The sequence below is a fragment of the Leptonotus elevatus genome, chromosome 3 (assembly GCF_054856555.1).
Source record: "Leptonotus elevatus isolate MCC_2025b chromosome 3, RoL_Lele_1.0, whole genome shotgun sequence".
In the NCBI taxonomy this organism is placed as follows: Eukaryota; Metazoa; Chordata; class Actinopteri; order Syngnathiformes; family Syngnathidae; genus Leptonotus; species Leptonotus elevatus.
Window position 1 is genome coordinate 4,267,723 of NC_141241.1, and position 25,974 is coordinate 4,293,696.

General features: G+C 41.0%; 1 protein-coding gene across 3 annotated transcripts in view; it reads right to left on the bottom strand.

The window, feature by feature from the left end:
- The window catches only part of LOC147176684 (protein kinase C-binding protein NELL1-like), a 179,322-nt gene that overhangs the window by 85,900 nt on the left and 67,448 nt on the right, over positions 1-25,974 (bottom strand). For all 3 annotated transcript variants that reach the window (XM_086071424.1, XM_086071421.1, XM_086071422.1), the window contains 5 exons: positions 14,698-14,794; positions 11,973-12,045; positions 11,536-11,618; positions 4,563-4,697; positions 985-1,087 (listed from right to left, as the gene is read on the bottom strand). In XM_086071424.1, coding sequence (XP_085927550.1) covers positions 985-1,087; positions 4,563-4,697; positions 11,536-11,618; positions 11,973-12,045; positions 14,698-14,794 — 491 coding nt within the window. The remainder of the gene's footprint in view (positions 1-984; positions 1,088-4,562; positions 4,698-11,535; positions 11,619-11,972; positions 12,046-14,697; positions 14,795-25,974) is intronic.

Here is a 25,974-nt window from a genome sequence, read left to right on the forward strand (position 1 = left end):
AGGGACAAACTACACATCCAAACCCATTTTATATGAGTGTGTTGGACAAGGATGGTATCTTGGCCATGTTGACAGTTTGCTAAACAAAGTTATTATAGTTACAAAAAGTAAAAAACATTTTTTTTTTTTTTTACTACAACTAGAATTGAGCCCACGCCGATCTTGAAGTCACCGCATTGGCTCCCTGTTGCTTTCAGAATACATTTTAAAATCCTGGTCTTGATTTTTAGAGCTCTGCATGGACAGGCTCCATATGTTACATTACTGGCCTAATCCAGCCATACACATCTGCACGGAGCCTGAGGTCTGCAAACCAGAACCTGCTCATGGTCCCTCGGACGCGTTCTAAAACGCTAGAGGACAGATCTTTTAAAGCAGGAGCTCCATGTCTCCCTGGATTATGTAGACTTTTAAAAAAAACATTTAAAAACATTATTTTCTAATCAGGCTTTCTAGAACTAATATCTTTTAATTGCATTTTACTAAATTGTATTGTATTTTATTCTGTTGGATGGGAGGGTTGCCTCACTGCTCTTATAATTATGCTGTATATACATATATTTTACACGTTTGTGTATATATATATATATATATATACAGTATGTTTTTGTTTTATGGCATGATATATTATATTGCTTTGTCCTCTTTTTGTGAAGCGCTTTGTGACTTCTGGCTGTGAAAAGCGCTAAAGAAATAAAGCTTACATACTTACTAGTTGGTATTCGGCACGCAGCTCAGTAGTATCAACTTTTATTTAGATGGATGTGGAGGCTCATGTGAACATATGGCATCTAAGTGCCCCCGTGTAACGCGACCGTGTGGAAATGGCAGTAAGGCGGAACCAAATATCTGCACCACAGGATCACATTCATCAAAATCTTCCCCTACAAGTGAGGGTGGCCAGTGTGGTGGCCCGTGATTGGCCCCACCAATCTCGCTACGCCACTTATTAAGCGTGAGCTTATGTTTGTGATCTGTACTCACGTCTGCATTTCTTGCAGCAAGTCCCATCCACATGTACCGGCAATGAGTCCTCGGAGCAATTGGCAGGAGGGCAGAAAATCCTGCGGCACTCTACTACACCATTCTGCAAGGGAAACAGAAATAAATGTACAAATCATGGTGGCAAAATGAGTAAAACTTGTTTGTTTTCTTGGAACATGCTACCCACCTTTAACCCATTTAGGCCGGGAGCGCGTGACCGCGCTTCTACCGTTAAACCCAAGAGAGCGGATATGTCATTTTGTTGTGTTTTTGACCAATTCTTGGTCTCTTAGCCATCAGAATATGCACGATAGGGTGACGTGGGTCTCATAGCATGTCCTGGAATTTTATTCAAGCGTTTATGGTTGACGCAGATTCGCGGGAGTTATTAAATAAATGACGCAATTGACGACGGCGCGGGAGGAATTCGAATCAGTGTAACGAGTTGACAGTGACATACTGTTAAGAAAGATGTTTGTTGACAATGAGGATGTTGAAAATGTTGATGGCTTTGTAACGGAACGGAATAATTACCCCGATCCCCCGAGATTGTTACAACTGCGCTCCAGTGTTGAAGGTAAATATATTTGGCGCTATACACCCGTAGATGTACGGAAGCGTATTGCATTCACTTGAAGAAAAAAAACATGCTGTTTTTCGGATTAATTTTTGGGGGGAGCTTTGTTTTTTGGAGTATTTTTTTTTTCATTTTCTGTTTTTCTGAATATTTTTTTCAGTTTTACTGAATTTTTTGTTTCTGTCAAAAAAATATTCCAAAAAACAGGCTGAAAAAAAGTATTCAGACAAACAGGAGTAAAAATTACTCCGAAAAACAGGGGAAAAAATTATTCCGAGAAACAGAGCTGGTGTTGTTTTTTGGAGCAATTTTTTTATTTTAAATTGTTTTACCTCTGAACTCCAAGTGACTTGTTGCAGACACTTTCCCGCATATCTCCATATGCAATAAGATGGTCATGTTTACTTACTGGCTCTCAATAAAGGAATGAATGTGTATACTGTATTGTGGTTTGTTCTCTAATCTCTGAGGGAAAACCCTTCAAAAAAAATATTCAGAAAAACAGAAGAAAATATATATATTTTTTAACAGAAAAAATTTACTCAAAAAATAGGGAAAAAAATATTCAATAAAAATAAAACTAAAAAAAACAAAGCTCCCCCAAAAATTAGTCAGAAAGACAGGACTTTTTTTTTTTTCAAGTGAATGCAATACTTCCGTACAGATGCGACATTTGTTTGTTGATTTAAAAATATATATATATATATATATATTGAAGGTTTATAATAATAAGAGGTCTAAGCTCTAAAATATTTTTGGAATTATATTTATATCTGCTTCAGGAGCTGAGATATCAATTATTTTTAATATTGTTGAATTTCCAGGAAAACTCCAGGTTTTTGGGGGTGACTCAAAAGTCACCCATAGGTTTTAGAGACATGTTTTGTCAGGCTCTTTAGGCCTTAATGGGTTAACTGCAAGCAACATTGCTACAGCACATACTAATTTTACAACCGTCTGATGCCCAATTTCCAATCATTAAAGGTTATCATTACTGCGACAAAGTTATTGCGACAAGGGATAAGGAACTTGGTTAAGTTTCTCAATATGGGGAAATGCACAATTTATTGCATTCAAGCAATTTAATTAGGGCTTGGAGTGTAACAAGTTATATTCTAATGACAAGTACAGAAAAAAAAATAATCCTTTCAAAAAACACAGTTAATCATACTTTTCCATTTTTGCACTCCAGGGGTAGGGTTATAAATTCATGAAAATGTCTGGTTTTCATTGCACGACCAATGAGAGGTGGAGTGTACTGTGTTGTTACCGCGACTTGTAGACCGCGGACTGCTCCCAAGTCTATAGGCCTAGATGCACCAATCCGACGTCGGGGGTCGGACAGCGTTGGGCCGACGGCATGCGCCGTCTGATCAGTGTATAAATTACTGTCGTAAAATCGGATCGAGTTGGAATACGTTGGGAGGGCGTTTCCAGCAAATTCTACATTCTACAAATCGGCGTCGGGCATCGGGGCATTTGATCACTGTGATTGGCTGTTAGCTAGCGAATCAGAGCACAGGGCAAGAAGAGGCTCATTTTGCGCATCGTCACCCTGCTGTACCCTCCGCATTTGAAGGTACAATGTCTGTCTGGACAGAAGATCGGGAAGATGACTTTGTCTCTTTGGCTCAAGAGAGACCGGCATTGTATGATATTACCGTTAAAGGGTATGCCGACAAAGGTATGAAAGCCAAACTATGGCATGACATGGGGACCCGAACTGGATATAGCAGGTAGGATTTACATTTATATTTAAGAAGTATAGCAACTGTTTGTAATTAGTAAAAGTAACCGGTATGCATGTTTACGTTTTTATATCCCGCCCCCGTAGAGGTTTCCGGTTATCTTTAGGAATAATGACTACCGCCGCCAATGGTATGGAGGGGAATTACTTCTCGCGCATGCGCTGAAGGTACGTAATAGTCGGGGTCGGTGTGGTGTGTATTTACGTCATTTTTCTACGCGACGTGCCGACGTCTGGGCTGACGCCACAGGGGGTAGGCGTCGGTCACATTTGGCCGACATCGGATTGGTGTATCTAGGCCTTATCACGAGGGGTCTGGTGGGGAAAAAATGGGGGATTTGTGTCTGTGTCGTGTTATTCTTGTCATATATTTTTGAAAATATTTTATTTTTCTAGAAGAAAACAAGTAGGTCAGCTTTTACATCTCTCTATTCCTGAGTGATCTAATAAGGTTCTTAGCTGGGTTGGCGGCCCAGAATTTTAGCTCACCGGTAGCGCTTTACGCTCCCAAATCGGAGACGTGCTCGCGGCGGGGATGCAATCCCTGCTTCTACCCCGTGTCTTTATTTATTCATTTGTCAAGTAAGACTTTTTTGTTTTATTTTCTACCCATACAAAATGCAATAGTTATAATGTATGAGTAAACTGAGTATCAATGAGTACAATTTCTAGTGTGCGGAGCCTTAATCGGATTGAATTACCACCTCCTAATGAATTGTCTATTCTGGTATAAATATACAATCTGTGAACTGATTTATAGTTGAGTGCTGGAGGATACATAATGACACCAAGTGGTCTGCTGATACGGAGGCCCTGGAGGACTGACACGAGTTTTGAAGCTCATCTCTCCTTGCAGATGCTTCTTAATTTCATGAGTCATTGGAAATAGTTCCCCAGGATAGCACCCATATCACTTAATGGCACATACAGAGGAGCAGAGCACACCAACTAAACTCTCTCCGGTGCTTGCTGTGTTGTGATACAGTAAGTCCAATTCCCGAGGGCTGTAGATGGCCTGATTCAACACATTTCAAAGTCTGGCTAGCATGTGTGCGCGCAGCTAATTAGGGAGTGATTATCAGGCTCGGAGGCAAGCAATGGTATCCGGTCTGGTAGAGAGGAAATACTAAAGGAAAGTACCTTTAGCAATACATTTTGAAATCACTTCCAGCAAGGTTTACAACACCTAACGCAGTGTTGTGTTAAATATGAATCAAGGGTTTGATCATTAATTAGGACAAGAGTAGCACTCACCTTACATGCACAGTTCCTGCAATTTTCCGGCTCCACCCACAGCTCCTTATCCCTGTAGACGAGGCCGTTGGCACTGCAGGTCTTCTCGCAGTGACATCCCTCAAGCTGGGTCAGCCTGGACTCGGCGTAATTTAACTGAGGATGACCATAAAATCACCAGTCACAAAACCCAATCAAAAGTCGGGACAGTGCTCCACCGGGAGCCGGCCATTAGAGGAAGAATAATAAGTGTTCTTCATTCAGCTCATGCTGCACACTGTAGGCTATAAGCTACAGTAAAAAAAAAATGGCAGACAGTCACGGACGCCGCATTTACTCCTACGCCCTCCTTTCCAGCTTGTTTCATTCTCAATTCTCTTGATGTTTGCCCTTCAACTGTGATGCCTCTTTGACATCTGGCAAAAAAGCCATTTGTACGTCTCACCGTGATACAAATGGCTCCTGACTTGAAAGGAAAGTGAAAGATGATCAGGTTGGATTCATTAATATTGTTGAATTTTATCAGATTTGGTCTGATCAAGATTAATTGTTAGTTTAATTTCTGTTGGTGTTGTTTTCTACAGAGCCTTCGCAGTTTTCAGAGGCACCACCACTTTTTTTCCCCCTTTAACATATTGACTTCTTTAGGATTCCTTGTAGGAAATCGGCTTGCCTTCATTGCTTCTTTTTCTTCAGTTGTTAATTATATGTTGTTAGGAGACTGGATTTGATACATCACCCTACAGAAGTCAATATTTTAAATTACATGGATGGAAGAAAAACGGGACTTACACAATCAAGAATAAATTGGCTTTCAACAGGAAATCCTGTTTGTCTTAATTCAACTTTTAAAATACCAAAAACGGTCAAATTAAGGTGTTAAAATGCTTTTTAATGGTCTGGTTTCCATGGATTTATTACAAAAGTTTGTTGTCAAAAACCAGCTACCGGACCATAAACTGACTAACATCTACAACTATTATTTTTTTTTTAATCTTTGAATGAATGGATCTGAGCAACTGAGCAACAAAATTGACTTAACAGGCTCAACCCGTCCAAGAAACATGAACAAAAAAAAATCCAACATAGGGAGAGAAGAGAGAAAGGGCTTGTCGGTAAACGCTTATCAGTGCACGAGATCTTAGATAAGAAGGGAAGACACGAGGAAGGAAAAAAAAAAAAACAAGGTTCAAGCCATGCTCTCAAAGGGTGAGCAGAGTGTAAGCCTGGGGGAGAAGAAAAAAAACTTGCACACACTGTATAGTAAACAGCACATACATTTATTTATTTAATTAATGTGTTGGATATCATTTGACTTTGACACCATTAACATGTACACCATGTACCAAATGTATATACTATTTAAATCTAACTTTAATTTTCATTGAATTTAATTTACATTTTATAACCTTTAAAGGGAAATTTTGCACTTTGATGCACACCACCAAACTACACACATGGAAGAAGAGATGCCAGAGTGATGGGATGTGCAGACGATGACTGTGCCTGGCGGGTTGCTTGCTCAAGGGCATCTTAACAGTTGTCAAGAAGCAGACAAGAATCTGTCCAACATCCCGTTGAAGCGTATTTTTGTCCGCAGCAGGACTTCAACTGTAATTTTCTGGTTCCCTTTCCCTTTCAGATGAGAGTTTTCAGCATGAAAGTGAAAGTCTGTACTGACCCTTGAAACACAACTACCCAGTTGTGAAGTCACCACTGTATCAAACAACCCACATTTCAATACCAAAAATGTACAATAATAATCTTCAATCTCCATCTTCAATTCGTGTGCTTGCGTGTGCACAACACTCCAGTTCCATGCCCTTGTATTGGCATTGACGCCCATTTACTTATACTAATTAGGACCAGCTGGCCCAAGCCTAATATTTATGAGAAAATTAAATTATGAACACAAATGTGAACAGTTGAATAGGTTAAGATTTATTAACCAGCATAAATAGGAACACATTGCTTGACCAATGTCATTATTCTGATGATTTCAAAGCAAGGTCCAGAAAGACATCGTAGGATGACTTTGGTGTGGAAGACTTTGAATGGCTCACATAGACGCATAACTTAGATGCCATGAACACGTTCAGGGTTTGGACTGGTGTCGTTGAATAAGAAAAAACGTGGACTGAACTGTGAAGGTCAACCAAGAAATTATGGGCTGGCTGGGCTGAGCACTCATTCAACCCCAGTCTCTCTAGTGAGACCCACTATTGCCACAGTGGCAAGAAAGTGGAGGAGAGAGAGAGAGAGAGAGAGAGAGAGAGAGAGAGAGAGAGAGAGAGAGAGAGAGAGAGAGAGAGAGAGAGAGAGAGAGAGAGAGAGAGAGAGAGAGAGGGATCAGGTGGGGGGAGAGACAGGGAGCGAGAGGGATCAGGTGGGGGGAGAGACAGGGAGCGAGAGGGATCAGGTGGGGGAGAGACAGGGAGCGAGGGGGAGAGGGGGAGTGAGAGAGAGTAAGAGAGAGAGAGAAAGAGAGAGAGAGAGAGAGAGAGGAAGGGAGAAAGAGAGACAGGGAGAGAGGGATCAGGTAGGGGAGAGAGAGCGGAAGAGAGTGAGAGAGAAAGGGAGAGAGGGAGCAAGGGAGAGAGAGAGGGAGAAAGAGAGAGAGAGGGATCAGGTGGGGGGGGGAGAGAGACAGGGAGCGAGGGGGAGAGGGGGAGGGAGAGAGAGTAAGAGAGAGAGAGAGGAAGGGAGAAAGAGAGACAGGGAGAGAGGGATCAGGTAGGGGAGAGAGAGCGGAAGAGAGTGAGAGAGAAAGGGAGAGAGGGAGCAAGGGAGAGAGAGGGAGAAAGAGAGAGAGAGAGAAAGGGAGAGAGGGAGCAAGGGAGAGAGAAAGAGAGGGAGAAAGAGAGACAGGGAGCGAGGGGGAGAGAGAGAAAAGGAGGCAGGGAGTGAGGGGAGAGAGAGAGAAAGAGAGAGAGGGATCAGGTGTGGGGGGGGAGCGAGTGAGATAGAAAGCGAGAGAGAGAGATTGGGAGAAAGAGACAGGGAGCGAGGGGGAGAGAAAGAAAGGGAGACAGGGAGCGAGGGGGAGAGAAAGAGAGGAATAGAGATAGATAGAGAAAGAGATAAAGAAAGTAAGAGAGTGAGGGAGAGAGAGAGAGACCATAGAAAGAGAGAGAAAGAGAAATTCCAGATGCTACTAAGTTATTCGCCATGATTTGGAGGCATTCCCAATGGCTACTGGAGGGCGATGTGAGCTGTGAGCTTTAAAAAAGCAGCCCTGCCGAAAAGCCTAAACAAAAGACACACATTTGAAAGGCAAAGCATCAGCCTCGAGGCACCGCAGAGGAACTGCTCTCCAGGATATCGTGAGCGGCACCTACAGGCAGTGCTATCACGCGAGTCAGAAGCTAATAGACGTGTGTCTCCCGTGGTTGATACATGAGGCGGAGAGACTCTGGCATAATAATGAAACCATAAGAGAAGATCTATCTCTTCAATCTCGGCTGTGACCGAGATTTTTTAATAATCCATTGCACATATAAGCTACATGCAAATGTCAAGGGAATCAACGTGCGATGGTTAGCGTCACCTCATCTCTCTCTCTCGCACAGCACATTCAAGTAAGAAAAGGATTCACCCCTTGGTGAACTCTTCTCGTCCCACCGCGGAGACATTAGGAGAGTGGAGATGACCGGATCCTACCTTGCTGTGACTTGTATGAACACATCAGGTGTCAAAGTGTTGTGCGCATGAACGCGAAAGGAGAATGTGTCGACACAGCGGGATGGTGATGTTCATGGGAAATGAGTTCTAACATTAGATTCGTTTGTTGTAATGTATGTGATTGTTTCTGAGACACCAAATTTTATTAGCATTTAAAATCCAAGATGGTTGCCCCAGACGGATGCGCTGGCTCACGATAATAGTGAAAACGATAACCAACCCCAGCTTTACTGTAGAGTGATTTATAATTCCGTAAATGTATTCTGGAACGGTGCAGAAATGTTCATCAATTCCTATTTCAATTTGAATCAATAAATAAACACACAACGATTAGTTAAAAATCCATATAAAATGCTTAGAAATTGTATCATAAATCTCAAAACCCGTTCTTGGGTTCTCAGGCCATCATTTTATATTCTAGATGCCAAAATAGAGACAAGAACTAAAAGCAAATAAGTCCAATCGAAAAACCATTCAAGTGTGCAATAATGACTCTGTGGAAATCCTTAGAGGGTGAGATAACCTGACTGGAGATGTTCTTCCAGAGAAACAAACTGCTTTACTCAATGACTCTATCTGCTTATATGTGTCATTTTGTGCTGGAAGTGTTTTGCCACAAAAACAGACCCCCAAAAAACAGCGCTAGAACTATTATTTTTTTTTTTACCTTTAAAATATAGACATTTTTTGATAGAGCTAAAAAATTGAGCTGAAACTCAAGACCAAACAGGCTAAGCTATGCTACAAGAACAAGATGGACGAACGGTTCACCAGAAGAAATGGCAAAGACTCAACATCATCCAAACGGGTTGAAAGGCTCCGTACACAGTCACGCTGGCCCACATTGTGATTTCAATTGTTGGCCTTCAGGTTTCTACCTATACAAGAAGGCAATTTTCCTGTCACCCAAACTCCTCGTTTCAAAGCCAAGAATGCCTCCAGATCCAGAGAAATTCCCTCCATTCTCTGCAAACGTGTGTGGAGAGAGTGCCTGTCGGGGAGCTGAGCACCATGGTGGGCAACAGCTTGGACCCCCTACAATTTGCTTAGGAGGAGGTTCGAGGAGGGGAGGACACTTGCCTTACCCTGCGGAACACACTAACAAGTGGCAACTAATTTGTTAGGATATCATCGAAATACTTTTCATCTCACTTATTACAGTAACCACAAGCGCATTTCTGCACAGGTTCCAAGAACTACGCCACAGCACTGCTTTTATGGACTTGAAATGTCTCCGCGTGCTGTTAACTGGCTTTAAATCAAACATTTGTACTCAAATGAAAGGACATGCAAGAACAATGGAGCGGCACTGCTAAAATACGCCGACGACATGGCCCTGGTGGCCTCTCTGACTGATGAACGTTCCCCGTCTACGTGCAAGTTGTACGTGGAAACTATGGCCCTTTAGTTTCATGAGAGCTCAGTGGAACTGAATGTTAATAAAACCAACGAGCCAAGCCGGACCCGTGACACACCACATCCTCTCTCCCGGACAGTATTTTTTAGCTACCTGGCTACGGAGCTCGACTATCTCCTGTCTTTTCGCGCAACAGACTCACGTAAAGGTACATGTTTCTTCTATAAATGCTAAGGTGTTTTAGCATCATGACAGGGCATCAAAAATGTGTAAAAGTGTACACCAGTCACTCACTGAGCCTGTTCTCCCATTCAACATCACATCCTTAAAGTAAAAAAAAAAAGAAGAAGCGTTGGGCCGACGGCATGCGCCGTCTGACCAGTGTATAAATTACTGTGGTAAAATCGGATCGAGTTGGAATACGTTGGGAGGGCGTTTCCAGCAAATTCTACATTCTACAAATCGGCGTCGGGCATCGGGGCATTTGATCACTGTGATTGGCTGTTAGAGGCTCATTTTGCGCATCGTCACCCTGCTGTACCCTCCGCCTTTGAAAGTACAATGTCTGTCTGGACAGAAGATCGGGAAGATGACTTTGTCTCTTTGGCTCAAGAGAGACCGGCATTGTATGATATTACCGTTAAAGGGTATGCCGACAAAGGTATGAAAGCCAAACTATGGCATGACACGGGGACCCGAACTGGATATAGCAGGTAGGATTTACATTTATATTTAAGAAGTATAGCAACTGTTTGTAATTAGTAAAAGTAACCGGTATGCATGTTTACGTTTTTATATCCCGCCCCCGTAGAGGTTTCCGGTTATCTTTAGGAATAATGACTACCGCCGCCAATGGTATGGAGGGGAATTACTTCTCGCGCATGCGCTGAAGGTACGTAATAGTCGGGGTCGGTGTGGTGTGTATTTACGTCATTTTTCTACGCGACGTGCCGAAGTCTGGGCTGACGCCACAGGGGGTAGGCGTCGGTCACATTTGGCCGACATCGGATTGGTGTATCTAGGCCTTATCACGAGGGGTCTGGTGGGGAAAAAATGGGGGATTTGTGTCTGTGTCGTGTTATTCTTGTCATATATTTTTGAAAATATTTTATTTTTCTAGAAGAAAACAAGTAGGTCAGCTTTTACATCTCTCTATTCCTGAGTGATCTAATAAGGTTCTTAGCTGGGTTGGCGGCCCAGAATTTTAGCTCACCGGTAGCGCTTTACGCTCCCAAATCTGAGACGTGCTCGCGGCAGGGATGCAATCCCTGATTCTACCCCATGAAAAAAACAACTGCTGTACCCTCCGCATTTGAAAGTACAATGTCTGTCTGGACAGAAGATCGGGAAGATGACTTTGTCTCTTTAGTTCAAGAGAGACCGGCATTGTATGATATTACCGTTAAAGGGTATGCCGACAAAGGTATGAAAGCCAAACTATGGCATAACATGGGGACCCGACTGGATATAGCAGCAGCAAAAAAGAATCTTGCCAGAATCCTCAAACAAGCAGCATTAATCGCTGGCACCTCTCTCTCTCTCTCTCTCTCTCTCTCTCTCTCTCTCTCTGACCTGTACGTTCCCGCAGTACAAAGGAAAGCAGCCTGCATCGCCAAAGTCTTGTCACATCCCTTCATCACTCTTTTAAGGTTCTCCCTCCAGGCAGCCGTTGCCGTGTGCATCTTGCCAAAAAGAAAACTCACGAAAACTCTTTTATTCCTACAGCAGTGTGCCTTTTAAATGAAATGTAATAATCACAAGTGTGTTTAACCTTTTTGTGTGGTCTCCAAGACTATTTAAGACTCCATGAAATTGAAAGTTTTTTAATTGAATTACATTTTTGTTTTGCTGTGTAGACTGTAATGGCACTAAAGTGAGAATATAGTACATTTTATGTACAGCCTGTTGAGATTTATTGGATATCTCCTTTTGTGGGAGGCAATTGATTGTTCTTACCTTTAGGGTCATCTTGGCGAGCAGGTCCTGAAGGTCCATAATGCCTTGCACGAGGCTCAAGAAATCACTACAGGTCGGACAGGCTGAAAGAAAGTGTGTGAACACATCCAAAAAGATAAAGTGTTCAACGGATGGCGGGCAATTTAGGCACAGATCAATAGTAAACAAAACCCAAGTCTCAGTCACATTGTTTTTGGTTTGTGGTAGGTATCGGTTTAAAAGACAGTGTATGATTAAGTGCCTCATTATATTGATCAGGCTATGGATCTTTATAAATAGAACAAAGGTTTTGAGAGTATCTTGGGGAAATTAACATTACGAATGACACCCTTTTCTGTTATACATTTTAATGGCGACCACCATCATATCACAGTTGAACTTCATAAAGGCAAATGAAAGTGAAAGACACACACGTAATGGTTGATGGTATTACTTACTGCGGTTAAGGTTTGGACACTGTGTGATGTAGCCATTGGGAGCGAAAACAAACTTCACATCCTGGATAATGCCCTGACAAGACGAAAGAGAGAGATACAGTGATCAGATTTTTTCCCCCCCACTTTTGATCCGTCAGGGCCTTTTTCCTTGATGTTTATCAGTAGGTGTCTGGACACATTCAAGGTTGAGTTTCATGTTTAGATGAAATCGTTTGCGGTATCTATCTAGAAATGAGACGTGACCCTCACCATTGGCTCAGCAGTATTTGGAACTTTTTTGCATGAAACAGGGCCACCACCATAAAACAAACTCAATTCAGCATGAAAAATGGATCAACATTTTGACAAAGATGAGACAAAATGGCAAAGGAAATGATACCATGCAGCAAATTGAGGAAAAAGTAAAGAACTACGCGGCGCTAAATCATCTACAACTGAAGATGCTGACCAGTCTTGCCAATCATTGTGAATGACAAGTCACATCCAAGGCTGCTAAGTAAAGGCCTTTATAGTCACCACAGGGAACAAACGCTTTGCAAAAAGAGAACAAAAAAAATCACCATCTCCAAGGAAAATCAATCTTGTAAAACCCCCTCATGCAGAGTCACACGATTTGTCCTAAAAATGGCTCGCTGGAAACATTCAAATGTGTCATTTCAAGTACATTTGCCACCAATCTTCCCTTGGCTTGGGGTGTGCGTAAAATCCATTCACAGTGCATTCGATGCAAGCAACACTTTGCCTTCGTATCTTGGAAGGAGAGCCATGAGATGAACAGGATTGCAGCACAGATTGAGAACACACTCACATAGCCACACACACACACACGCACACGGGATGAGCACTGGCTGTTTCAGAAGTGTCAGAATAAAAATGAAGGTGTAGATCTCACATGTCTGCCCTGGTGGTGTAATGTTGAAGCCCCGACCATACATCACTTTGTACGATCAGTACATCATCTAAGTGAAGCCTTGAAATATATTCTCTCTTGCATTTCCTCTCACAACAATGTACGATATACATGCAGTATATGCTGTAAATAATATGCATTTCCATTTTAGGACAGAAATTGATTGACAAGAACTACAAGAATGCCACAAAGAGCATTAATGCATTTCATAGAAGAAAAATAGTTACAAGATACACAGTACATTTCGTAGAGTAAATTATACTCTAAAAAAAAGATTATATTCGATCCCAGTCTAAACAGAGTAAACTTTAGGAAGATAGTAAAATATTATAAAAAATAAAAAAAAGCACAGGAGTCAGCCACTCTACCACTTGAGCTATGCCACGCTTACTATTTGTAAACGTATTGCTGATGTGTCCAAAAGTAGACCAAAAATGGTCTCGGAGGTACGAGAATTACACCTGACACCAGCAATATACTGACAAACAGCAGCGGGTAGATTGGCTTTCTCACAACCTCAAGGTTCTGCAATCATTCTTCAACTTTGCTTTTTTAAATATATTATGTCTTCCAAGTGTAAAGTTTACTCTGTTTAGACTGGGACCGAACATAGTCTTTTTTTTTAGAGTGAAATTTACTCTATGAAATTTACTGTGTATACTGTTTATATGTATATATATATATATATATATATATATATATATATATATATATATATATATGTGTGTGTATAATTAGTAAATTTACTGTTTTTTGTCAAGTATAATTACTGTACATTAGAACAAGTCAAAATTTTGGCTTGCAAAAAAAAAATATATATATTTTTTTAACTAAAAAAAATCTGAAACTACAGTGCTACCTTATATAATCCCTCATGATGTGATACATAATACAATTATCTAACCTGCTGATTTGTGAATATTTAATATGTGAAAACCCGTAGCAGTCCATTGAAACTTTTGACACTAGAGCGAAAAGCTGAATGTAGTTCTCCGCGAGTCCCGTGTCTGTGGTTGACTCTTATCGTGGCATGACAGCCCTTCCGACGCGCTGAGGAACAGGTTCAGGATTCAAGGTGTTACAAGCACACCTGTCAGCCAACATGCCAAGCCCAACCTGTGTAAAGCTGCAGGGGAAATTTCCGCTTTTCCTCCATCACTTCGCGCGAACCACTTTCACTTTCCACGCCATCTGTCTCTTTGCTGACAATCACGTTTAAGCAATCCTTGTTAAACGTTTTTCGGCACCCCAAGCACGAAAACCAACCGTGGGTAGAAAACCGCATGATTAAGCTGAATCTTTCAAGACCAGAGCTTTCCTCAAGAAGAAGGATCCCTTTTAAGGCTTACGCTACAAAGAGGTGAATAAGGAGCAGGCGGAGGGAGGCGAGACTGCAAAATAATTTACACTCCAGCACAGATTGGAGGATAATCGATATGTAAGAGGGAGCGGAAAAAATGTCCATTGATTGGGTGGGCGGGGATGTGGGTTAAGCAGAAACAAAATCATATCTTTGACAATCTGTCATGTCCTCCGCCTGCTCCGAGCACAGGCAGTGGGCTGGGAAAATGAGCAGTGATTAAAAATCGACATTGTAATGAGCTTGGGAATAAGAGTTTCAAAGCACACGCTGAGCTGTACGCAGCTATTCTCTAAGCCCCTCGGTACTTCTTCTAGTGTCTTCTACCGGGCTCCTTTCCACTTACAAGCCCAGTGCAAATCTGCCCAATTATCCCAGGCAACTTGAAATGTGAAGCGCGTTAAGGTACATGAGGGAATTGCGTGACGGCGTATGCGTCTTCCTCAGAGTCTCACCTTGAATAGGCCGTGCTTGTGGCTGTGCTGGCCCAGCCAAACTCCACTTCCTGGTGTGAGTTCCATCTGAGGAGGGTCTATAACTCGCTCATAAATCCTGTCAAGACACACACACACACAACATTTTACTGGGAATTCCCGTCAGTAACAACCAGCATTATACACCCTGATGTAAAATAATACAGTCCCCCTCGTTTTTCTGGCGTAATTTTAAACACTGAATTTCAAATTGCTACTGCCACCTGTGGCTGAAGAATGACACTGCACACACCCCTTCTTCACGTACACAATGCACACATGATGTCAGGTCCACAGACTTGAGGGTGGGAAATTCAAACCCGAATCTAGTCTGAAAACTATTTGCCCGAGATTCGCAGGAGTACCCATTGTGAACAGCTGAGGTGTTAATGTACTAATTAGAAGATGTTTCAGTCATAAATGGTCGAATAAAAAGGCTATTGTTAAATTACAATTTGGGGCAAATTGTTATATAAAGCAGCTTTAAAGGGATACTTGACTAATTGAGCCATTTTCAGCTGTAGAAAGTTTATATTTTGTCCAGAATGAATTTGATAACGTCATTAATTTTCATGTAGAATGAATACCTTTAGACAAGTTTTCCCACTCGCTGTCGACTGAAGAACACCCGTTTTCTGGGTTTGGTCAGCAAACTGAGCCATGATTGGTCGTTACCTACTTCCTCAGCACACAATAATGTCATCTTCAGTCGACGGCAAGTGGAAACCTAGTTTTTAAAGGTATTGATTGTATACAAAAAATAATGTAGTTATCAAATTATTTCTGGACAAAATACGAACTTTTTTTATTGCTGAAAATGGCTCATTGAGTCAAGTGTCCCCTTTAATGGTTCCTAGAAAAATTTGAGCCAAAAATGACATCAGTTTCTTTGAATTGGCTCTAGTTTTAGAGAAATCTGTTAATGAATTGAGAATTCATCAAATTGTATTTGATAATTCAGATTGTGACTTTGTTCGTGTTTCCCTCCTCTTGATTCACGGGAAGCAGAGAGTTGAGCGCTGCTACTGCTCTGCTCAAGCATGACAGCTGGGATTCGTCCCACAGTTTCCAAACGGCGTATTGATATCTGGACATGAGAAGGAGGCTGGATTAACCAAGATTACTGACAGATACAAACAGGCTTTGGTATTATCAAGACAAATACCCTCGACAACAACCCCTTTATATCCTGACTGAGTCGGTCGGGCTTTAAGAGGTAGGCTGGTGCGTTCCAATGGGCCTGGGACGGGATATCAAATAACCATTTGTCACAGAAAAAGCCCATGGTGAGACAGTCATAGTGTTACGGCATAACTTGGGCTGTTCACACTGCAGCTCAATTCCTTTTTTTTTTTTTTTTCGCCAAAATGTGACAAGCATCGGATTTTATTAATGCAGTGTGAAAAGGACAATTTAGATGTTTTCAAATCCAACCTGGCCCTCTTTTGTATGTAGATATAAATCACATAGAGTATGTATATATATCCGGTGTGTGGACCATGTAATGTTTGTCTTATAATGTATGCACATCACTTAATACTATATCGTTTTAAATTTCATGATTAGTGGTGTATGTATTTTTTTCTTCTGTTTAATTCTATTGGGAAAGATGGCTGCCACAATGAATAAATGCCAAGATGAATGATCACCTTAATACGCAACACATCCACATTCGGCACATGTGTGTTGCACCAGGGAGACTAAATACCTCCCTGCGGCCAACCAGGTTCTTGCAGTTCATTGATCATTTTTGTTTCGTATTCTTTTTACTGCTTATTTTTTTGGGGCAATGCCTAATTGCCTCTTCTCACAATTTTTAATCCACTATTCAACATATTTCTACTAAATACCCATTTAAATTGAACCAGTAAATGTTCGACTATGGATAAAACACCTATTGTGAATTTAGCTGCTTCAGCTTCTTGTTCGAGACAGCAAGATAGTAAAGTTGTGCATGGCCATTCAAATATTTCCCTGTAAAGGTTACAGCACATTTTAGGTTTATCCTCACATTTCATCTGAATGCCAAATACTTTGTGAGAATAGTTGTAGTAGTGTTACAGCGGCAATAAATGAAACAATAAGTTGAAGTTAATTCACTGCTTCTAACAGCAAACAAAGCAACACTACCCTTTACACCAACTTTTAATTCTTTACAATCTTAATCTTTAAAAAATAAACAATAAACTCAAGAACTTGTTTTAATCGCTTGTAAACAAATAGTCGGGTGTTTGGAATGCCTGCCTACCCAATAACCGGAAAACATTTTCTTTAAAAGTCCCTTTCAAAGCACAATTAAACACTACAATCAGGATAAAAACAAATTACAAACACAAAAAAGTCAGTTCCGTTGGTGGTAAATTCCAAATGAGAGAAGCAGCGCACCTGAATTTCCTGCTTTCCACGATGATAAGAAAATATTATTTTTGGAGAATTACGGACAGCCTTCAAAGTAAGCAGGAGGATTTTGGAATGCATAGCACTGGAAATGTAACTGTCAGCCTGTGGAACTGTTTTAAGACTGAGGTGATATGGTGGGAGTAGGAGGTTCTTGTTATGACTCAAGCAGATGAATTCAGGCCGATCGAGGAGTTAAGGGGGGATTTGTGTGCGAGACCAAAAAGATTTGACGTGCAATAAATGATCCCGGAGGTGACGAGGCTGCCAGCAAGGATGGTAACGGAAGAGCGGGTGAAGGAAGGATCAAGTTAGTCTATGCAGTACAGCAATGGAAGTATGATCGAAATAATAAGGTGTTGTCAAGGATGACACCCTTTGATGTAAAAAGGGGTGACTGCGGAGTTGGGATTGCTGGAGAGGTCGAACCTTACCATCCATTTAGCGGTGTAATTGGACGATGTATTTGAAGATGATATTTCTGATGGGAGTGAGAATGTGATGAAGAGGAAGGGGGCCTGGAGCTGTGCCCTGGGGCACACCTACAGTGACAGCGGACAGGTGTCAGGCGATTGGTTTAAGTTGAACTGAGCGGAGCTAAAAAGGTCAGATTTAAACCAGAACTATGAAATATATTTCAACTATGAGGGGAAAGATGCATGATTTGTCCCCTTAAAAAATAATTACAAGTAACACATCAACATGAAATAATGATGTGAAAGCCAGACGGGTTCACCAAATCCAAACAAAAGTTAGTTGTCTCCACAGCATACATTAGCCACTTTGCTAGGGGAAATTGATGCAGAGTGTATGCATTTAAATGAAAACATTCATATGCCTCTGGACATCGGTTAAAATGTTGCCCAGACTAGCACAAGCATGCGGCAAAGTTGCGTAGGCCGTTTTTTTTTTTCATCATCATAAAAACACTGATCCATGGAGGACTGTGGACATTACCTCCATCAGATAAATCACAAAAACCTCTTTCATTGCTGTGGGGGGTGTTTCAAAAACAGAATAGAGGACAAAAAGTACAAAGTGTAAGCCAGAAAGGTCAACAGTGCAGGTAATTGCCCATAATGGCGCCATAAAAGTTCCTCCGTATACAGTAAATCACAAGAACGTTTATGCTTTCACCTCAAGCGTGTTATTAAGCTCAGTTAAACTGTATTCTTGTTTAACATTGAGTAAAATCCTCACTGTCGAAAATCTGGGGGCTGCTAATCCCACGCTACGACACCAGCTCTGTCAGCTTTAAGTTCAATGTTGTGTGTGTGCGTGTGCGTGAGCGTGTGCGGTTGACTTGCAACAGTTCTCACAATCTCTCAAAATAAAACCGCAGGCAGCTTATGCAAGCTATCAGAATGTATGATAAATAGATTTAGTAAGTAAGTCAACAAAATTTGGAGTCGAGGAACCTGGCATGTGATACTTTAGTGCAATATGCATTTTAAAGCTTTAAATGCTTAAATGCATGATGCTTATCCTACAAAATTGGATTATTGGTGATGGATGAATAACGAAATAACGAACAATCACCTCAGAGATGATCACACTTGGTGCTATGAACCTGATAACAGTATAGCGGAGTTTGCAAATTGAAAAGTAAATTGAAATTCAATTATAGTGGTACCTGGGTGCTTCGACACCCAAAAGGTCAATTTGTACAATTTTGTACAATTTACAACTTGACCAAATTGTTGGAGCAAAAGAACCAGTAATCCATTTTCGATTCTGCTTGTTCCTTATTAGGGTTCGTGCGAGCAGTAGTCAATACCAGCTGACTTTCGGCAAGAGGCTAGCTAACGTCCGTGATTGGGCAAGGTCTGACAACTAACCATTCACACTCACATTCAAACCAAAATTTAGCTAGAGCAAGATTATTATTATTATTTTTTATGACCAAAGGACACTAATTAGGTGTCAGGCTTTGAGCGTTTTACTGTTTGTGATATTTGACAAAAGGGGCATTGGGTGTGGATATGCGGTGATACATTAGCTTCTTTGCTAGCCGCTAGCAAGCTGTAAAAAGAAACCATGCTACAGCATGCTAGCCGTTTGAGCATCAAAATAACTTATCTTTGCCATAATCTGAGCAACAGTCAAGTCAATTAATTGTTAATTACGTTTGAGTTTCCACCACGCCAATCAACTTATCTTTTGAAAAACAAATGACAGCTAGCATCTCCTTTTTAAGCAACTTACTCTTTTTTTCTTTTTTTTTACTAGCACATTGTTTTATTTAAACTACGGCGATAGACAAGGCTAAAATCATCATTCAAGCCACCTTACTCTGTTTTCTCAATTTCTCTACCATAGAAAAGTTTGTTTACTTGTGGTTCCATCAGAGCTAAATTGCCACTTGGAAATGCTGTGACATCATAGTGAAAATGTCTATTAACATTTTTTTGTTATGTGGCAAATACTTGATAACACACAACTGCCAATTTTCAATGACCCTGATTGTATCATCAATTACGTATCGTGTGGATGAGTACATTTATGTCATCGACGTATTTATGCCAGTTGTTTGCTTTGTGCTAGCGTCAAAGTCTCTAAATATTGCAGACTCAAAGTTGTTGTAGCTGTCTGGAAAAGCCGTCACTACGTAAAGAATGTAGAGGGTCAGGTGATTTTTATTCTATTTTGTCTCCCCCTAACCTTGCCGTCTTCACCCCCTTAACCCCCCCCCCCCTCCTGTCAGCAGCTAAGCTGCAGTGAAGGTTTTCACAGAGGAAACATTGGAGCACTGTGATGCCAATTAAAATAGCAAATGTGCTAAGGGGCATGTTTGCATTGTCTGACGTTACCAGCAGCACACTTCAACGGCTAATTACAGAGAATGTTCACCAGTCGACATACTGTACAGAGTGATTAACAATGCTCTTTTATCACCCTGGTGCAGGTTTCAGTGAGAAACAGATCATGCTGACAACCACAATACGGGAATGAGAAAACATTTTTACCAACAATGTTGCTGAAAAGTTTTCTTTCTCAGGTTTTTAGTACTTTGCCACAAATAATATATGACCATTTAATTACACTCCTCCCGTCGCTTTTAGCATTAGCGCTAGGCTAGCGATGTTTTAAAAACGAAGCATGTTTTGTATTTAAGTATACAGTGGATGTAATTCTTATCGTTGTGTGTCCAACTGAGGTGTCATTAAACAGCTTGAAGGACACTGAGGGACAACAGAATAATCAGAATAACACACGCTACACACTTGCTATTTGCTAATGCTACGCAAGCAAAATGGTGCACTCACGGTACTTCACAGCATCGGAAACTGCGTTTTTCTTCGATGATAATGTTCTAAGGGGAAAACAATCTGCCATTTAGCCCAATTGGCCGATTGTTTTGGCCGATGTTTGAAGGCCAATAATCGGCTGATTATAATCGGTGGCCGATTATAATCGGTGGCCGATTATAATCGGTGGCCGATTAATTACTCATTTCCCCGTGAGATTAGCTGTGCGGCCCAGGATTGCCCGCTCGGAAAATGTTGATCAATACTTGATTTCAAGAAATGCAACGTAACTGTGGAGCAGAAGCAGACATTAACACTCCAATCAACAAAATAGGGCAGCACTGTCCCACTTTTACACAGCTTCTCTTGACCTTTATCAGTGTGTGTTTGAAAGTGACCTACATCTCAATTTTAGACGGCAGAGGCAGGAAGGTGAACGTCTTGGTCATCATTCGTGAGACAGTTTGAGACAAGAGCAATGCAGAGATGCGATATGGTCAAGTGGAACAATGAATGCAGCAGTCTTCTTAAATTCATAGAAATGCGGGCATTGTGTTTATATTGCGGTGGTCAAATTTGATTGCATTAAGTCTTAAACCACAAAAATGTCATGAATACTGAGGCAGTAGTTCGATCACCAAGGACAGCTTTTACGTAAAGACTGCTGAAGTGGCGGCATAGTGACCCCATTCTCAAACAGCCTCGTCTCCCTGATCTTGAAAAACGGTATTAATTGCAGAGATTTTCCGTCGCCGTACGAGAATTGATATTGTGTCCGTCTCACTGACCTGGAAACCACTGCATCCTTCAAACGGATCTACTCAGTAACACCCTTTGTCAGTCTGCTTAATGTACAATTTTATATTTGACTTTTAAGTAGCGCAAGCTAACCGTTGCTCTTCCGCTTAATGCCAAAATGTGACATGTCAGATATGCCTTCCGCTGAACGGGACAGTCAAACACAAATAAAAAAAAAAGGTAGTTGTGGGTGTACAGTATGTTAATTATTTTAGTCGTCAGTTGCAGTGGACTGCGAGACATTTCTAGTAATGACTAAATCCTGGATCTTGGAAAAGCTAGCTGTAGCTCAGGGCGTGGCTGGCTACAGTGTCCAGCCATCGTTATTGTACAACAGGGCAGCAGATGCACTAAATATTGCCTGTGTTGTTTCAGGATATTATGTAGAAACACAAACAGCTGCCAGTAAAACCCGACTTGAAATATCTTACCAGCTGCCTGTTTTTATGCGTTACTCGTAACACAGTGAGTTTGTGAACATGCCCAAGGCCACCTGTGCCATTACCATCCGACGTCCATATGCTCTCTCGCGCTGAACCTTGGGCTATACTTAACATAAAAGCATCCACTTCAATTTCCACCTAAAGCAAGAGTGTTCCTTTTTTTTTCTCTTCGCTAATGACAAGATCCAATCACGTCCAGCAAAGACATTACAATTAATACAATTATTACAATACTACTATTGACACCTAGCATGAGGTTGGAGGAAGGGCCAAGCTCACAAACTCTGTTTTAGATCATACCAAAGGTTTTTATGGGTCGCGGTTTTAAGGTCATGCTTCAACATTAAAGTCACTTCCATAAATTGTTTGGTCAGACGAATGAATAATGCATCATTATGAAATACACACAAGTGAAGACATAATTATATCGTGAGAGACAATCGGCACATTAGATAAACCAACTCTTTTTTTCATAACGAAATGTAGAGGTAAACAAATTCTGCGAGGCAAAAAAAAAAACAAATCTCAGCACTATGCCAAAGCCTTGTGGGCTTCTGGTTTACACATCAACATGCACAAGGGTGCTCATTATTCTGCCTCTGGCTTCCAAACAGTTTGTGAAGTCATCCTCATTCACCCACTTCAGTAAGCGTAAAGAAAATGTGCACTTTCATCAACCCGAATAAAACCAACCCTGCACAGTGAAGCACGAGCATTCAAATGGAGAAAGTGAGAACAGAATAATATGACATGCAAATCCTTTTCAAGCCGCGTTCAATTCAATGCACTACAAAAGACAAAGTATTTAACGTTCAAACTGATCAACATTATGCAAATTGTTGTATTCTGTTTTTATTCGCATTTTATCGACGCAACGTCCCAACTTCAATGGGCTTTATACACTTAACCGTAAAAAATAAAAAATAAAAGCTCTATGGGTAACAAGGTCGACATTAATCGCTTAATACTGTACAACAAATATGTCTGACAAAGTATTATTCTTGTTGGGTTTTTTTCAGCCTTTGGCTCTGAATATGGAATGAAAACTTGAGCAAAGTTGTCAAACTTTTTAAATTAAATATGCGAGACCGCAAAGTTTTCATAGGAACTTCCTTATGTTGCGTTGCGGATAGAGAATGAGGTTGCAACTGGTGTACTTTTCTGTTTGCGTTAGGCTACATCTAAAGTATTGTAAATTCAGACTCTGTCATTGCAGCACTAAAAAAAATCGACAGCGTCGCAGATCTCAAAAGGGCATCTGTCAGTCTCTCTTATGCTTCCACTTCTAAAGTGTCGCGAAGAGAATGAACTCAACTGTGCCGTCACCACCCCAATTACAATTCTGTGGTAAAAAAACACAAGCACGGTGATCTGAGATTGAAGTCGCTGCTCACCAGTTACGTAAATCCACTACAAGGGAATTAAAACACCTACAATTCTCCAAGTGGATGATATTTTTTGTGAGGTTGTTGCAACAAATTAAAAGTATTTATAAAAAAAAAAAAAAAAAAAAAAGAAAGAGAGAAAAACAGGGCACAAAAGTAAGCCGCAAAGAAAAGGCAAGCGGAGTCTGAAAGTAGAGCAAATGCAATACGATAGCAGATGTATCATGTTTAATGGATAAAATGACCCAAATTCCGTGACTTGTTGCCGAGGACAAGATTGCTTTTACTTGCGCTATGCAGATGAAGATGGATCCCAATCGGCCAGTCGCACCCGGTCCCTGAAGGAACGGTGTGCTTTGCTTCCTATCTGTACTTACCTTATTATGACCTTATCTGCTATTAGATATTCGGTCCTTTTCTGGCAATACTCAAATGGGCTCGACACACGGGAGGCGGCAAACGTTAACGAAATACGTAATTCCAGTATGAAGATCCATCCATTTCCTATTATTATTATTATTATTATTATTATTATTATTATTATTATTATTATTATTAACTGTTACAAAAACTCTCACCGGCCTATTTGTTGACGTCACGGAAATGATTGTGTGAAGTATCGTACAAAATGATATTTTTTTTTCTTCAAAATTATAAACGCTGCTAAAATGATCGAATCCATTTTGCTGGATGTGTTGCATGCCCTGCGTTCATTGGCTCATCAATGAAACCTTCGCTGATTGGTTGAAGCCCCGGCGTCAGCGACAAAAGTTGAACATGTTAGCATCGCGTCACGGGCCTACGCGCGCACGTCTACGTGTACGCACGCCATTTTTCCACATGCACGGATGCCGCGGTGTCGCCGAGGGGGGGGGGGGGGGGGAAGACGATTTTCGCCTTGTCGCTCTGCTTCCATAGGAAATGAATTGAGAGCGAGCGACGTCGCCTCCCGTGTGCCGAGCCCATAACACTGGCATTATTTTTCTATTTGGATGAAAAAAAACAACAACAACAAGGATGGAAAGCCTTGTTGGGTTGTTTATTTATGTATCCACGTGTCCCCCGAGTCTCCTTGTCACACCTCTTTCTCCTATGCCTCATCACCAGCAGGAACCCCATGTTTGGGCGTCTGCCTGGAGTAGGTGGGTTGGCGCTCTTAATGACACACTCCATCACACCGAACACGAGGGAACAGCCAAACAACCCCCACACACACAAACTACAGTGGAGAAGCTTAGACCAACAAAGTAATTGGAGCAGCACGCGCTGATATAAGCTTAGCAACGCTAATGATAGCTGAAAGCTGACTGAGTGTCCGTCTCGTGGATTGCGAACCCGGGCATGAGCGGCCGCATTTGTCACACAACAACATCTTTGAGGGGGACTGAATCTGATGCCCGATCATTGGACATTAAATAACGATGAAATCAAGGTAGAGCTAATGCAAAAAAAAAGAAAGCAAACATATTTAAACCCCATTAAAAGTGGTTATAGAGTCAGGCAAATATTCACAATAGATTTAAGCAATGAAACAGAAGGAAGGAATATAGAGTCCATCCAAAAGTATCGGAACGGCAAGGTTAATATCGTTGTTTTTGTTGTGTATGAAAGACATTTGGGTTTTACATAAAAAAAATGAATATCAGACAAAAATTCTGAATTCCATCCAGGACAGAACATCATCTGTTTGAAGCCATCCAATTTTCAAGTGAGCAAAAGTGTTGGAACGGACATGATTCGATTACTTTAAAGTGAATAGTATTTAATACTTGGTGGCAAAACCCTTACTTGCAATAACTTAATCAAACCTGCGACTAATTGACCTCACCAGACTGTTACATTTTAAATTTGTCGCCTCTTCAAGAGGTCAAATGCACGCTCTATTTGCAGGGGGTGTCAAACTCATATTAGCTCAGGGGCCACATGGAGGAAAATATATTACCAAGTGGGCCAGATCGGTACAAAAATGGTATTTAACTTCAAAAACAATTGCCATCAATTATTCGCAGGCTTTCACTATTTGTGGGCCAGCCCTAAATTACGGAGCTCAACTGTAATTATATTGTTCCAAAAAATAACACAAATGCAAATGGCACGCGGCAACACATTGCCTGTATGAGTTCTCAGATGTGTTAAAAGTACCTGTTTTGCATATATATTGTTCCCAGAATGCATTGTGTGACGCAGTTAATGACGCTATAAGGACGTTAATCCTTGTTATATGTATTTGTGCTCCAAGTAATTGAATTTGTGTCATATTTAACACGTTTATGTCCGTCTATGATAAAAAAAAAAAACGTTTCAAACAATCTTCAGGTTGTGTGTAAAACAACGACATCCTGGACAATTCCGTGTACAAGTTGCATTGCTCATCTGAGGACTGCTTGTAAAATTGTGAATTTATATGTCTTGATTTTGGCGCGCTGATTAATTGGTCTGACATTACAAATTTTACTTTCTAAAATCGTCTCGCGGGCCGGATTAAACCCCTATGTGGGCCTGATCTGGCCCGCGGGCCGTATGTTTGACACCCTCTATTGTTTTTTTTTTTTCTTTTTTTTTTTTCTAAATTGCCACTCAAAAGGGTTTTGTAGACTTTAGAATTTGACGATGTTGCATCATCAACAAAGACCAGCGAGCCGATTCTAAAAAGAGCCATCCAAGTTCAAGTTCCAATACTTTTTTTGCTCAATTAATAAAGTGTGTGGCTTCAAATAAAAGATGCTCTGCCCTGACCTGAGTTATTTAACACATTTTGATGTAAATACCATAAAATAAAAGCTGGAATTCATCTTTTGATCTGACACCCAAGTGTCTTCAGTATACAACAAAAACAAAGGAATTGATTGCCGTTGCCGTGCTTTTGGAGGGTACGGAGCTAATATTTCAGCTTTCAACCTGAACATTCAACGTTAAGTACCAGATTTATTTGAAATCTTGATCATTTATTAGGTAGTTGCATTCTTCTAAATGCAGGGTGATTATTTA